A 15,957-nucleotide genomic window follows, 5' to 3' on the forward strand; every position below is an offset into this window, starting at 1 on the left:
GTGAATTTACTGTTGTGGTTCACTCTCACTGGTGTCATTTCCAGATGTAGCAGGAGATACATCACCTGCCCAACACTTAACAGCAGGAAAAGATAACAAACTAGCTGATGAACATAATGGAGCATTTAGCAGCTAAAAAGCTAAGATATGTTCCTCAGGAGTTATTAGAGACCAAAACAAAGCTGAATATTGGACTACATGAATTCTACAGTTGCTCCAACTTTACAAACTCGGGATTTGTTAGTGCTGTGTTTGCAGCATGTTGCACAGCTCCCAAATGACAAAAAAAAACAACAGTTAATGCAGGTTTAAAGCTGCAGTTGGTAACTTTAATGAAAATAATTTTTTTGTCATATTTGCTGAAACTGTCACTACATACACAAAGTATTATGAGACAGACAGTCTGTGAAAAAATGTCAAGTCCCTCCTCCACCTATTGCCTTTAATGCCATTTGCCAGAATCTACAATAGCACGCCAAAAACAACCAACTGGAGCTGTTATCAACTAAGTTTTGTTACCTGGCCGCCATGTTGGAGGCAATCAAGCAAAGCACCAAACACCGCCCACCAGCTGGACCAACTTTCTCATTTTACAGCTAAACAGTACACAAAAATATGTGTCTGAAAACATTTGAGGTGAGGAAGAGGCAATGCAGTAATTGATTCTTGATTCATATTTGATCAGCACGGCCTACTTTGACAGTTTGATTGACATGATTGACAGCTGCATGAGGGACTCCTCGGCTTTGATTGATTATTTTCGTTTACGTGCGGCATGGCCATAAGAAGAAATCCAAGAGGGCAGAGGAACATGATGTTTTACATAGCCTATCTGTCTCATCTGCTACTGTGTGGATATAGTGCCAGTTTCAGCAAATATGACAAAAAGTTATCTTTATAAGTTACCAAATATGGTAAAAGTGTCGTTATTGACTTAAGCTATAAAGTCACCCATCACTGGGACCATACAATAATTTACCTGGTTTGTGGTTGGCCATAAGTCATTTTCAGATGCAGCTATTATATCAACTAATCTGTGAATTAATTTCTTGAATAATCAATGAGAAAATAGTGGAAAAAAAATACTTTAAAATGTTGTAGTACTTGTCTACTTCTATCATTTCAGCTTAAATGTTTAGGTAAAGACACTTAAATACCATGCATAATGTGCATGCCTTTGTAGAAAATAGCTGTTTGTGTCTGTAGATGATGAGCATTTTTCTGTCACTCACCATTTTGTTCTCACCTCACTATCTAAATCACTTAACAAATCAAAGTAGTCCAGTCAATCTATCTCAAAAATGGGCCCAACCTAGGAGAATATGCAGTAGTAATGTTTCATAGTTTCTATCAGTCACTGGTCAAAGGCAAAGTTTCAACTTGTTACAATTACATGGTGTGGATGAAATGATGTTGATAATGGAGGGTCTATGTACACCTATCCAAGTTTCGGGTCAATCTTTTCAATAAAACACTTCTTTTTAAGAGAAAAAAAAGAAAAAAAAGCTCTGCCACTGAGCCACCGACGCCCCAGCACCTTTACTCTTATTGTCATCATCTTATTTTTCTTCATTCACTTAAAACTATTTTTTGAAATTAAAAAAAATATATATACAAAAGCAATATGAAATGCTGTGCTTTATGGTGATGTCTTAGAAAAAGACCTCCTGTAGATGGGATAGGAAACACATACATTGCAATAGTGGAAACTTCTGTTTGTAACGGTCGAAAGCATCATGGGAAATCGGTGGTGATCATGTTTTATGGGCCCAGGTCAGAATTTACACTAAGTGGTACCACGCAAGGTGGCAAATTCAAGTATGGTATCATGAAAAAGTCTTTATCTCTGGATGTTATTTCAACATAATAACCCCTCCCAAGTGGCAGCTTAGTCACAGAATTTCCAATGGCACCAATAGTTAAACCAAAGAATGAAAAAGCCAAGGCATGTTTCAAGTTTGGTCTCATTAAAGGTCTCAGTCTGAGTGCTGGTGTGCATCATAGTTTTAATGGACAAACAAATTTGTATGTGCAGAAAACTAAATGATAATATGCTTTATAACCTAATTTTACTGTATTTTTCTGACTTTGGATTAAATACATCCCAAGAACACCCAGAAAACGTTTAGACATAAATCACATTAACATATCACATTCAGAAGCAGAAATATCGATTCTTTGTGTAATGCTGTGACATAATGGCCCCAGATTTCGAGCCCTGAATTTACTTTGATCCACTCAGTATATAATGGTATACTTTAAATATGTTATTTGGATGTCCCAAGTGAAAAAACTTCAATGATTACTATTGCTATTTTCCCAGGGTCAAACCACAGATTGACTGGACTAAAGTGATTCAGAGATGGATGGAACCAGGCCTCACTATTTCAGCATCGGCCACAAAGTTTTTTTATGTACCACTGCGAATTATCCCCTTTATGGTGGTTATCTTATATGGCCTTAGTTATTCACCTTTCTGTTTACAAACAGGTGAATAAACACCCGACCTGCTCTATTCTCCCCCCTTTTTTTCTACCTCCGGTTCATGAAGAGGTAAGCCTGCCTTTAGCCCTGAACAGAGAAGCTTGCAGGCGGGGGAAATAGACAAGTCTCACCAGACCAATTACTGACTTAAAAAGGCCTGGCTGGCTATCAGACAGAAAAAGGTGCTGTGGTGTGTATATACAGTATATACAGGAATAACAAGACAGACAGCTGAGTTCACTAGTTTAGAGTGCCGCCACCGCCTGAGGCTAAAGACCGGCAGATGCAGGGAATCCATATTGTAAAATAATTATTACGCCCACAAATGATGTTCCCATAATAATGTCATTTGTTGCTTTCATGTGGCTTCCCCGCTGACAAAATAAGCCTAATCTCCCTCTCATCTCTCTCCCTCTCTCTCTCCCTCCCTCTCTCCATATGTGGTCGACCCGCACCACTCTAACTCCCATACTCCCACACAGTGTGCAGATTCCAGCAGGGCTAGTCCTCCAGAGTTTGAACACGGTAAACAATTATCTGTCTAGCCCAAAGCTAGCAGCAGCACTGCCCCCCCCCCCCCTCCCCCTCCTCCCCACCACCACCTCTGTCTCTCTCTTTCTGTCTCCCCCCCTCTCTCCTTCCTCTCCCTCTCTCTTTTACTCTCTCATCTTTCCTCTGCCTTTCCCTGACAGTGGCTTAAATAGAATGTTAATTTTGACTGGAGGATTTCAAAGCTGAGGCAGTTCCTTTTCATCTTGGTGTGCACCGCAAGTTCACCAACACAAAGTCACTCCGCTCTTCAAAAAGGAAGTTGTTTTTTCCTTCCTGTCTCTTTTTTTTTTTTTTTTTTACATCCCTCTTCTCTTTCTCTCTTTACTTTCTCTGTGTCTTCTGTCTCGTCTCAAAAAAGACACAAGACATGAGACTCTGGGAAAAAGCAGCGTTTCAAGGTGATAGTTATTGCCATCCAAAAATCCATGACGAATGTAAAACGCATTTTCCATGTGATGAGGGTTACGTTGCGAGACCAGTGACATGAAGCAAGTCAGCATTACGTTTAGTGAACATGTTTTGCATTTAGCATCTGGTAAGAGGATTTCTCTGCACTTTGATTGTTTTACTGCGGCACTTGTCTAAAAAATAAACACAAAACAAAAAACTTATAAGTTATCAATGCACTGGAAAAACTGTCCAAAGAGCAGCGTATGCCAGTATGTCAACACTGTGTTGTCAGTTGTCCATTCACTGATTTCTGATTCTTGTCAAACCTAGAATTCAAATCAGTCATTCACATTTTCCCTTTCTCTCTTCTTCTCACCTGTAGTTAATTGCAGAACTACAGACGTCTCTATGTGACTCAAAGGAGGAGGCAGTTCGTCTGCAGCAGGCAATGGAGAAGCAGTTGGAGGAGTCCGGTGTTCGATGGGACGAGGAGAGGAGGACAATAACTCACCACGCCGATCGGGCCAACAAGGTCAGTATTGGGAACTTAGGAGACATCCTGCTTAGTCACACTTAAAAATAGCATCTTTGCTTTATCAGAGTATGACACAGCATATTATGGCAGAGGCTTTATACCTGAAATAAAGACCATCCCCGAAGACAGTGGAAGGAATAATTAAGCTTTTAGGATCAACACAGCGACAGTGTGCCCAGCTGCATTGTCGCCGATTCACCATTGAAGTGTTGTTCAAGCACATAACATACTAAACATACTTACGTCGCCATGGGCTTGTGTGTCTGCTACCTGCCACAAAGCACCTGGACTGAACATCATCTAAAGTTTGTAGTTTGACATAATATATCCATGAATATGATCAGTGTCTAAGCCCCATTTTATTGTCATATTTTGCCGCCCCATTGCATCCTTGTATACACAGCACTACACAGAAAGCTAGCATACCATCAGCTAACTAAGCTTGACAACACAGTACCACAGCTCCACAGCTAACAACAAACTATATGATTGGTTGACACCTCACCACATCAGTTGAGCGCTGGAAAAATGTGAGGCTAGCTCAACTTTCACTTGTAGCATGTCACGCCCGTCAGCAACAACGAGTGTGGGGCATCAGTTTGTAGCTTCATGTCACTGGCCTCCATTGAAAATGAATTGTAGTCTGTTGCTGTGTCACTCAAAGTGTGAACACAGCATGAGGTATCATCCAGTAACTTGATTTATCATAAGGCAAGATGTGTCAGGATCTGTCTGATTCAGTTCAGCTGTTGACAGTGATTGATTAATCTGCAGTAAATAGTGCAGTGCCCATTCAAAACGTGCCTGTCAGTAATAGGTTGATCACGTGGCCTCTGGTTTTGCTGCTCATCTTGACAACCTTGCACTCGACACTGCGCTTCCTTGGATCCTAAGCAATACACCTCCCATGACATAAGCCCTTTTTACACAGAGCTAGCGCTACAGGGCCACTACGAAGTCCCTTCTTTACACCACCTTTGCATTTTTACATGAAGCCCAAAAGAAAAGGTGGTATCCTGCCAGTACAGTGTGTGATTTTAGATAGCATGCCGGCATCGCAGAAGCAAAACAGGCGTGACGGGCAGGACATTTAACACAGCACTGGCCTCTAGTCTGACATATAACGTGTCAGCAGCGCTTTCTAAACAATAGCAATGGCATAATATGGCAATAACAATCGTTTATTGACTCTTCTATATGGCAGCTGATCTTGCCCTCTCTTTGGAGGATAAGGTTCTCCCGGTTCCACGCCAAATGAGAAGTCGATCAGATGAACAGTTGTCGAGAAAATTGAAGGACGCACTCCTTCCATTTCCGTTAGATGAATCAGAGCAGTACGTCACAATTTTGTGAAAAAAGATAAATTACTTTTCACAAATTGGCAAAAGCACAAAATAAGTCACTAAAAGGGTTGAATGTGTCCAGAGCCTCTTGGGTAAAAAGCTGGGGAAATGTTTTGGCTCCTGTCTAACATCAGTGGGAGTGCGACATTTGCATCAATGAATCTGATCAGAGTGTTATTTTAAAAAAGAAGAATAGAGAGCCACAGATCTGAGCACACCAGCCAAAAACATACTTTGACTTTTAAATTAGAACCTATAATATTGTATATAGTTTGATTAGGTTGACTGATTACGGCATTGTTTGCAATAACCCAACTCCTACAAGTGGTACACAATCTGAGTATTACTTTACTCTTTTTACTTCAGCACATGTAAATACACTATCAACTTTAACGCGGGGGATTACAATCTGTACAGCTGGTACATCTGCACCAGCTTTAGTCAGTCTTCAAGGTGCCAGTTTCTCTTATCTTCTTATCTCCTTAATCTCCAAGGACTCTTATATACTTCCTTTCCTGTGTTAGTGGTCTTTATAGTGTTCATCTGCACAGACAGACCTTTAGAGTTTGGGAACGGGGGCGGGGGGGGCGTCAGTAAACTACATCCTCAAAAAAGCCTTGTCTGGATTTGACTTTTATGGAGTAGACACGGGTTGCTTTTCTTTTGTTACACCACGGTCACAGTTTGTATGCATGCGCTCTGTCATTTTTATGGCTAGCTGCAAACTCCATAGTGTCTTAAAGTGGCTCTGTGTGCTCTGTGTCTGGCTGAACCTTATAAATCTGTCTGCTGCACCCCACTTCTTTAGTCCGAGCCTCTCTATATCATTACTGTCATTCTCTTTCACAGTTTAACTTCTTTTTTTTTTTTTAGAATTAACCTTTTTATTTCTCATTTATATTTATTTCTTTAAACCTGTCCTAATTAAAGTTCACATGTAGACAAAAATTAATTGATAAAATGTAGAGATAGGGATGAAAAAATATCTTTGATCTGCCACTATTTAATAAATCACACATTATAAGTAAAAGTGGTCAGTTAGATGCCATAGGAAGCTTAGGGAAGCTGAAGTAAGCTATAAAACACTGTTGTCCTGACCGTGATTATCTCAGGCACAGTGCAACACTTTTTTAAGTGTAGATAAAACATTATTTTATCCATTCCTTTCCCTGATCTTCATCCTCCTCTGTGCAGATTCCTCTTCTGGACTCACAGGATCTTTTATTCTGCCTCTTGCCCTAGCAACCAGACGGGCACACAGTGGCAGTTGATTGGGTGTGGTGCACTAAATAAAGAGTTGTTGTGTCTGGGATTGGGACATGTTTCCAAACACAACCTTGTCTGTTTGTGGTTTGCAGCTGCCTCATATAGTAAGGAGGCAGATCTGTGAGCCTCCCTTCAGATCTCCTCTCCTCCCTGGCCCTGGTAGCCCAGGCCCCCCCTCGCTCGGACCTGAGTTTTCTCCTGAAGCGGACAGTTTGCTCTGAAATGGCTTGCCCCGGCCCTGCCTGAAATGTTTGTTTCTGTCCATTCATGATTGACAGTAGAGACTGGTGGTGATTATGTGGTCCTAATCTTTCAGCTCAGACCCAGGCAGATCTCTGTAAAAACCCTGTCCCAATCATTCATAAACACATTCACAGTGACACTGTGTTCAGATTATGATCCAGAACGCTTCAGGAAGTCATTTTCAGCAGGACTACACACACACACACACACACACACACACAAAGGACTGTAGAAGATAAGCTGCTGACTTTTTATGCTCAAGTGACACATTGAAGAGCCAACTGATATTCAGTCATGAGCAATTTCTTAAATATTTTTTATATTCCTGTTACACTGAAGGCGGGAGCTACCTATTAACAAACTTTACTCAACCCAGTCTCCAAGGGCCAGTTGAACCAACAGGGCTTATGCCTGGTGTTAAGCTAAGTCGGTTGTAACTTGGCGACTTGGTCTGAACAAATGCTCACTGATGAAAACCGCACCGTTAACCGCAGTTATCAAGCTAGATGGCTAATTAGCTGGTCAGCAGCAGCACATTAAGCAGCAGTATAAACTCACTTTGGTCCATTCAGTTGCTGGTGTGGTCCTTACTCTTTACCACTCCTAACGATACACTGACCATCCATGAGTTGTAAGCTGCAGCCAAGTTTGCTTACTTTTTCCTCTCCTTTCTTGTTACCTGTGGAGCTCCACCTGCCAGCTGCTGTCAGTCAAACACAGAAAAGTATCTCCTGTACAGTTCTGCTGACATTTCCTCTTCTTTCTATCTGATCCTCCATACTAACATTGCTGCAAATGATAAACGATTAGCTTCACATTAGCAAGACAGCAGGGGAATGTTAACAATCTAAGCACTGCTGGACAATAGCCACAGTAGCTGGACATTCACATGAACGTGCATTGCTAAGACTGGGTGCAGGTAAGAGTAGGCTTAAGTTTAGTTGGTGCACTCGACATGAAGTCCATTCTAAGGACTAGTCGTCACAAAGACCAACTTAGCAGTTAGAACCAGGCTTCGTAAAGACCAGTTGGTGCAGCCAGCTCCAGAATTGTACAAGTTGGCATTGTACGTTTCTGCAAACTGCGGATATTTAACATTTATAGTACTGTATGTTAATATGTAACAGATATGTTGAAACTTTATCTTTCTTTACCTTTCAACAATGCTGTGGCTAACGCGTGGTTGTGTTTAGGCACAAAAACCACTTTATTATTCCTGTGTATCAGACGACAGCACAGCCTGCCACAGACACAGATCTGGCTTCGCTGTAACCTTTTACCTGTAGTTGCAGCTCTGGCAGGAGGCGAAGGCAGAGTACTCTGCGCCCAATGGCAGCGGCTCATTCTCCAGCCAGGAGCAGAGCTTCACCTTGCTGCTCCGCATGTCCCTACTCATGATGGTCCCTGGGGCAGCAGTGTCGGTCTGCTGTGCCCATTTCTACACTAAAGCACATCAAAAGTGTCACATAGATGGTACATAACAACATTAATAATGTAAAAGCGGTGGGTAAGTGGAGATTAGAGGTGCAGTCATACTCGGGTACAGTACTAATTAATCAGACCTAATATGAAAACGCACTCAATAATTCATCCTTTATTTACCATAACCTCAGAGGAATGTTTTTCATTTTCTTATAGTGCTGCATGGGGACGTAAGCATTGCTGTTAAGTAGACTTGTCAACGCTGACTCTGGCTACACTTGCTCACATTGTAGGTTTGTTGCTTATGATTTAACTGTACGATGACACAACACACACACACACACACACACACACACACACACTGTCTCCCCTGTTGTAGACTCCGTTACAAGACACAGGCCTTGGCATCTGTGTTGGGAGCAGACAAAGGCTTTCTGTTTCCATTATCTGTGTCCTCATTATTACGATCCCCCCTGTATTAACCACCCGCTAATGAGACTCCAATTAATGGTTGAATTGCTTATTAAAGGCCAGACGTGAGGGGGAGAGGAGAATCAATGAGGGCGAGGAAGATAAGATTGGTCAAACAGCAAATAAAGAGACAGAAAATGAATAAATAAGCTAAATAGTTGGTGTTGACTTCAAAAAAGAGGGAGAGGAGATGGTTGAGATGGTACACAATGAAGGGGAAGGAAGAGAGGGAGAACCAACAAACGAATGGAGGAAGTGTGAGGATTGAGATAGCAAACAGAAGGACAAGAGAAGAAAGGGGGAGAGAGAGAAAAAAGAAAGAAAGAAATGGCGGAGAGCTGTCAGTGGGCCATCGAGGGAGTGTGTCGCCTGCTGACATTGTTTCCATGCTGCTCACTTCAAAGGGCTCGGATTATGAAGAGAGCGAGGGGCTTCAGACAATGGGAGGAGAAGAAAATAACATCAAAGTTAGCCGCGCATTTGAATTGGGATAATCCCAAAACAGTTGTTCTGAATGCATGCTGCACCGGATCAGATGTCCCTTTTTTTCCCCTTGCCAGCCCTGTTCTGCCATTTCTAGCCCGAATTTAGCTCCCTCTGTGGCTCTACTGTACTTGTGACTTCTTAAATGTGGGTGTTAACTGCAGGGACCTTTGTATCTCGTAAACCCCTTTTTTAGAACAACGGTAGTACAGTTAAGTATGCTCATTATCTGGGGTTTTTTGTATAAGTGACGTTTAGCGGAGGAGTATTTTTGTGTGGTGTGTGTGTGTGTGTGTGTATGTGTGTGTACATACAGCCATGAGCACTTGAGTGTGTGCCTGCTTGGTGTGTTGTTGCATTGCTGGCCCTTCTCAGTTTGAATAGGAAAAAGACGATATATCAAAGTGTTTGTCACAAACTGTTGCAGACGTGAAGTGCACAGGCTGGTTCGTGTGATGCTCACATCCTGATTAATGAGCAGACACACTGTTGGGTACCAAGTAGCCTTGCTGTTTTGATTCACTGATGTGAACCAAGGAGTTATCTCCGGCACTGAAAAGTGAAGCCAATGCGAAGTGTCTGAAACCTGCATTCTTGCTAGTGGCCAGCAGGGGGCAACTGCACTTGTTGCAAAAAGAAGTCTGATTCTAATGACTCAACTCCTCATTTGATTTATCACCTCATTAAACATTCTCCTAATGAATTTATTCTCTCGATCACTAGTTTCAAGTCTTCTTTAATACACTATGATGTTCATTTTGTGAATTAGGGTCCCATTTAGAGTTAAATTGACAACAAAGCAGGGTACGTTTTGGGTCAGCTCCACCTCTCCCTTCTCCATAGTTGCACCCTCTCATCCAAATGTGGTCACTTCTAGCTCAAAAAACCAAGATGGCTGCTAAACTGCTGCTTACTGCTAAACCTAGTGTGGCTCAGATGATGTAGCCCGTGGTTATAAAGCTTGTCATTGGCCACCTATATCAGACAGGTTTTCAAAATCCCATTTCACGTGAAACTAGTCTCGTAGAGCTAGACCTGTCTCCACACTTAGTTACAGCACTATGCGTGAAACAACAACTTCTTAGCTAGTAACCTACACTCTAGAAAAAGATTTTCAGGTTTTATATGGGGGGATTTGGGGTTTTAACCCCCTTCTATGTAGAGTTTGCATATTCTCACATGCATTAGCATTAGCTTTCTCCGGGTTTTCTGGCCTCCTCCAACAGTCCAAACACGTGTAGGTTAGGTGTGAATGGTTGTCTGTCTCTATGTGTTAGTCCTGTGATAGTCTGATGACCTATCCATGTCAGTTAGGGTCAGCTCCAGGACCGGAAATAGGATAAGTGCTTACAGAAATGAATGTTTCATGTGGCATTTAGCCATTTTAATGCCAGAGATTGCCTCTCCACCAAGTTCCCTTCCAAAACTAATTTGCAACAGCACCCTTGCTACATCCTGGGCTTAGCGCTGCCTAGGACATTCGTGATTGGTTTAAAGACATACAAACAACCAAGAGCTTTTTTTTGTTCCCCTTAGTCGGGAATTATGATGAGTTCACTAAAATTTTTCTCCAGTGCTGGCACATGGCAAGATAGGTCTAGCTATGCAAGACTATGTTGAACCCAACTCTGCACGTTTTAGCCACTCATTGTTTTTGTTCTCTGGTTTAAACATAGACTGAATGATTGTGAGATTCAACAATATGCTGCTGGACTATACATTAACACATCCATCCATCAGTGACAGGAAGTTGCAGTGTCACATAGGATAATAAATAAAGAGAAGCTTAGGTTAAGTAAATTGCCCCTCCAGTGTCTCCCCCTTACTTCCTGCATTTGTTTCCCATGACTGATCTCTCATATGGAGTTGTAGCCAGTTATATTTAGGTTACCTGTTATCTCATAACAGTGGGCAAGGCAGGAGTGGGCAGTCTTAATGCACTGGAACCAGGCCTGTGTCAAAGGACTGTAGAAGGTGAAAGCAAGATGAAAGCGTTGTATTTGCTTTCATCTGTCCAGTCTATTCATATCAGGTAAGGGGAATGGGAACCAATATAGAGGAAGCCAGTGTAGGGCTCTGGGACATAGCCAGCATTTTGGTGAGAGGATTATTCGCTTCCTGATGTCATCTGTTTCCCTACATGTGGTATCTTGGTTAAGTGTCTCCATTTGTGGATGTTTTTTCTTTTTTCCTCTGATGAAACACGGGTGGGTGAGGTGAATGTGAAGTTTAATAGCGAGGTTATTTGGATTACTTGAGCACATGAAGTGTGCTTGTGTGGCCCGTGTGCACAGGCAGTGTTTTCGCCGGTGTGTGCAAGAGTGTATGTATGTGTGTGTCTGAAATGTGCAGCTGCCAAATCTGACAGAACTCAAGCCCACATTAGCCTGCCAAGAGAAAGGTACAAAGACACACACACACACACACACACACACAGGCCTTGTCTCTGCTCTCTCTCACACCCTATCTTTCCAACTCTGTATCTTCGAACTCTTTCTGTCTCAAACTCTCTCTCTGTCTCCACACACACATACACAAGCACACATGCTCACCTCGCCCTGCCAAAAGGGAGAGGTGGCTGGTGAATAAACAATGGCACTCCGCCCATAGTGTCACCCGCCTGGGCTTTGATCAGCACCGCTGTTCCTGCTCCCCACAGCAGTGCTTCCTGTCTTTCTGCCTGCCGAATGCTGCCATGCGCGTGCACACACGTGTACTCACGCACACACACACACACCCATAACTTAGTGCTCATGTCTCATTCTTATACATGGGCCTACATATACTATCTCTCTCCCATTTTCTCCTCACTAAGTCTTTATCTGTATCTTTCTGTCCCTCAAACTCGCACAAACATAGCTTTGAGTTAGTGCCCTCGTCTCTACATCTTTCAGTAGTGTTGCATTCTCTAACATACACCCACATATGCTCAGGGTTTTCACACACACACACACACGCACAGGGATACATGCTTTTGATCCCGGCCCATCCAGCAGTAACTTCTAGGGCAAGTCAAAGACAGGGTCCTGTTGTAGTGTCCTCTGGATGAAGTGACAGCAGACACATTACATAATGCAACAGTGACCATTGTTACACTCTGTTTGAGGATGACAGTGAATATATGAGGTGCACTGTTCTGTGTACAGTTGACAGTGTGGGGTGTACATTTCTTTGTCAAATTCAGATGAAGTCCATGTGATCTAGGTGGTTTTGCTTTTATTCATGCCTACCAGTAACGAGGGACAAGGCTTCTTTGCACAAACACACACACACACACAGCCACACAAACATGCACACATTCAAGGGGGCTAGTTGTAGCAGCTGCAGTTTGTCTGTAGTTCTGTAGTTATATATGCATTAGTTTCTGAGGGGGTTGAAAGGATGACTTTGCCTGTGGGAAGGAATGGCAGCAGTGGATCAAGAACAGGTGTGCTGGATACCCTCTGTTGCAGAGGCAAAGAGCTGCTTCAATCGTTGTGTGTATGCGTGTGTGTGCGTTTGTCTTCCCTGTTCGTGTGTCCGTCCACGTCCTTCAACACATGTCCATGTTCTCCGTGTCAACCTTGAACTGCGCATTTGTTTCCTGAAGTTTAAGCCATCTGTGTTTCTGCCACTTTTTTTCTGTGAGTGTGTGGGCATGAAAAGCACTTTCACAATTTTTATTTTTACTTAAAGATTTATTAAAGATGCAGTTGGTACCATAAAAAAATGTTTTCATTTTTTCTGTCACTATATTCATACAGCACTAAATGAGACAAATAATCTGAAAAAATATTCTTCCCCTGCCTACTCTTTCCTTGTAGCATTTCTAATGGCCTTACCGCATGTGAATGAAAACAACCAGTCAGAGCCGAGGAGTTTTAAAGCAGCTGTCAATCATGTCAGTCACTGCTCGCTGCTGCGGTTCAACAGTCAAACTAAGCAGTGCTAATCAAATATAAAACAAGATTCTGTTACTGCATTGCCTATTTCTCAACTCAGATGTTTTCAGAAACATATATTAGTGTACTGTTTAGCTAACATTAATGACCCAGCAGGTGTGCTGGATACGGTCATATGGGGTATCAAGCACCAGCTGGAGCATCTTTCTCATTTTACAGCTAAACAGTACACTAAAATATGTCTTAATAGATTTAAGGCAAGAAATAGTCGATGCAGTAACACTGTCTTGACTCATATTTGATGAGCATCACCTAGTTTGACAGTTTGACCACTGTTCACAAGAAGTGATAGACATGATTGACAGTTAGAAACTACTCTGCCCTGATTGGTTGTTTTGGGTTTGCCATGGTCGATTCTAGCAAATGCCATTACAGACAGGAGGAAAGGGTATCTATCTATGTCATTTATTTGTCTCAGAATATAGTGACAGTCTCAGCAAATATGACAAAGTTATTTTCACAAAGTTACCAACTATAGCTTTAAGAAACGTTTCCAGCACAGTGGAACCACTTACAGTGGTCACGGTTACAGTGATCAACCGCTTATGTGGATCAAAAAGCTTGGGGCAGAATCATTCTCATGCAAATACTGTTTAAAGGTATACTATGAAGAACTGTTATTGTTTGTGAATACGCTTGCCAGTGAAAGTAGAGTTACTCCCGTTTGGCGTTATGCCTCGCTATATTTGCTTTTTTTCCGTGCTGTGTGTCTTTGATGCCTGCTGCTTACAGGCTGGCTTTTTTGAAAGCTACAATCTCACCTGAGCACTGCGGGACTACGCACCTATAATTGTCCTGAGCACAGAAAATAAGGAAATACAGGCAGAGGGCAGAGTCTCTGTAGATAAATACACCGCCACAAATTCTAGTGAGTGTAGTGAGTGATAAGTGATGATGAGAGGGATTGCTTCTGTATGAGTCTATACATATAGGCAAATCCTGTGTAGTGTACCTTTAAATGATTTGCTCATTGTAATGAAATAGTCATTTTGAGTCTTTTCACATGTGACAACATAAAAAAAATAATTAAAGCTACGGTAACTTTTTCTTTCTTAACTTTACTGTTGTGATAATTTTCCCAGCAGTAACCCGTCTGCTTCCAGCTTCCAGGAGGCTGGTGCTACATGCACATTGAAAGTAGAGGAAAATAAAGTCATTTTCTCTCAGTGTAAAACAGTTTCATCGAAGCTTGTGGAAAAACTGCTAAATCAAGCAGAGATGTTCCTCGTGTAGTCTATTCAAACAGCAAGAAACAGTCATGGCTGCTGGTGATTGAAACAGGAAACAAATGTGCATGGGGAATGCCCTTGTGGTTGAAGCTGCTCTTGTCAGGTGGCTTGATAACGCCCAGTCACCTAATGACTGTTTGAGAAGGCTGTACTGTATTTAGAAGCAGTCAATAACATAGCGTGCTTCAGGGATCATGTTTTTCTGTAGGTTGACGCAGAAGTTGTGTCAATGCAGCGTCACCCTGGCTCCTTTGTCAAAAAGTCTTTGGGATTTTTTCCATTGGATTTTGGATAATTGCAAAAAAAATCATCTCTGTGGCAAACATACATTTATGATACTGACACATTTTGTCCAGCAAGTTAATCTTCACAAATGAACACAACTTTTAAGCTTTTTTAAGCCTAAATGCAGTCGGCAGAAGTAAAAAAGCAAACTTTAGGCTATAAACAAACACACCATGATTCCACGACATTACATCTCAACCACAACCAGGCTCTAAAGCCATGTTTGGCATGATGACATTCTGTAGACTAATTTAGCCACTTGTTAGCAACTGTCTTTTTTAAGACACATAAAAGCTTCATAATTCACAGGTAGGCTATTTATGGAGTTATTAAACAAAAACCCATTCTAAAAACCCATTGACTTTGAGATAAGGGAAGTGGGAGTGGTAAAATGCTAACTCAATTTCGGGTTTTAGGACTGTCCATTTGATTACTTTATATGAATGTAATAAATATATACAAATGTCAATTAGATATTAATCTGCATGAGAAATAAAGAAAAGGAAAAATTTGTTTATAAGAAATAATCCACTTACTCAATTTGACCTAGGCAGATTACTGATTACTACAAGCAGTCTCCACTGTATTAACAATAAATCAAATGACTCCCTGTAGTAGTGAAGGGTATTGCTATCAGTGGCACTGAGAATCAGCACCTCAGCCTGTAGCTCTGTGCAGAGTGTTTTAACCTTGAGACAAATCTTTTGTTTACCTGTTTAATAAACCAAAACCGCACCTCTGCAAATAAGGTTATGAGCAACTGCTCCTAGTGACTGCACTACACACACACTACACACTAACTATCTATATATCCATTGTGCTATTAAATTCTAAAAGGAGTGACGAGACTGTGGTACTGTCAGTAATGCTGCTCTCCAACTTTCGGTCCAGGCCTGTGTTGTCCTGTATATAAGCACTCGTGTCCACAGGAAATGTCTCATCTTGGATCTGTATATCTATTTATTATATGAAGGCAAGGATCCCTCTCTCTCTTTCACTCTCTGACTGTCTTTATCTATCTATGTAAGCACCCATCTGCCTTCATGTCCATGTATATGTTAGTGTGTGTGTGTGCGTGTGTGTGTGTGTGTGTGTGTGTGTGTGTGTACATCTCTACATGTGTGCCTGGTGTTGGCTGATTGATGACTTTTCCGGCTGTGGGCAGATTCCCGGCAGTGTTTGATCCACATATCAGAGGAGGTGGAAGTAGAAGAGAGATAACATTCCAGGATGCAACCAGGGAACGTGGGAAGCAGAACAGCTCATAGAGACCGCACTCAATTCTCGGACAACAAACGGAAATTACTCATTAA

The 15,957-nt window shown here is 41.8% G+C and overlaps 1 protein-coding gene across 3 annotated transcripts in view; it reads left to right on the plus strand.

Moving 5' to 3' along the window:
- The window catches only part of cep112 (centrosomal protein 112), a 139,795-nt gene that overhangs the window by 102,928 nt on the left and 20,910 nt on the right, over positions 1-15,957 (plus strand). For all 3 annotated transcript variants that reach the window (XM_050068624.1, XM_050068626.1, XM_050068627.1), the window contains one exon: positions 3,809-3,958. In XM_050068624.1, the coding sequence (XP_049924581.1) occupies positions 3,809-3,958 (150 nt within the window). The remainder of the gene's footprint in view (positions 1-3,808; positions 3,959-15,957) is intronic.

Source organism: Epinephelus moara, chromosome 18 (assembly GCF_006386435.1).
Source record: "Epinephelus moara isolate mb chromosome 18, YSFRI_EMoa_1.0, whole genome shotgun sequence".
Taxonomy (NCBI): domain Eukaryota; kingdom Metazoa; phylum Chordata; class Actinopteri; order Perciformes; family Serranidae; genus Epinephelus; species Epinephelus moara.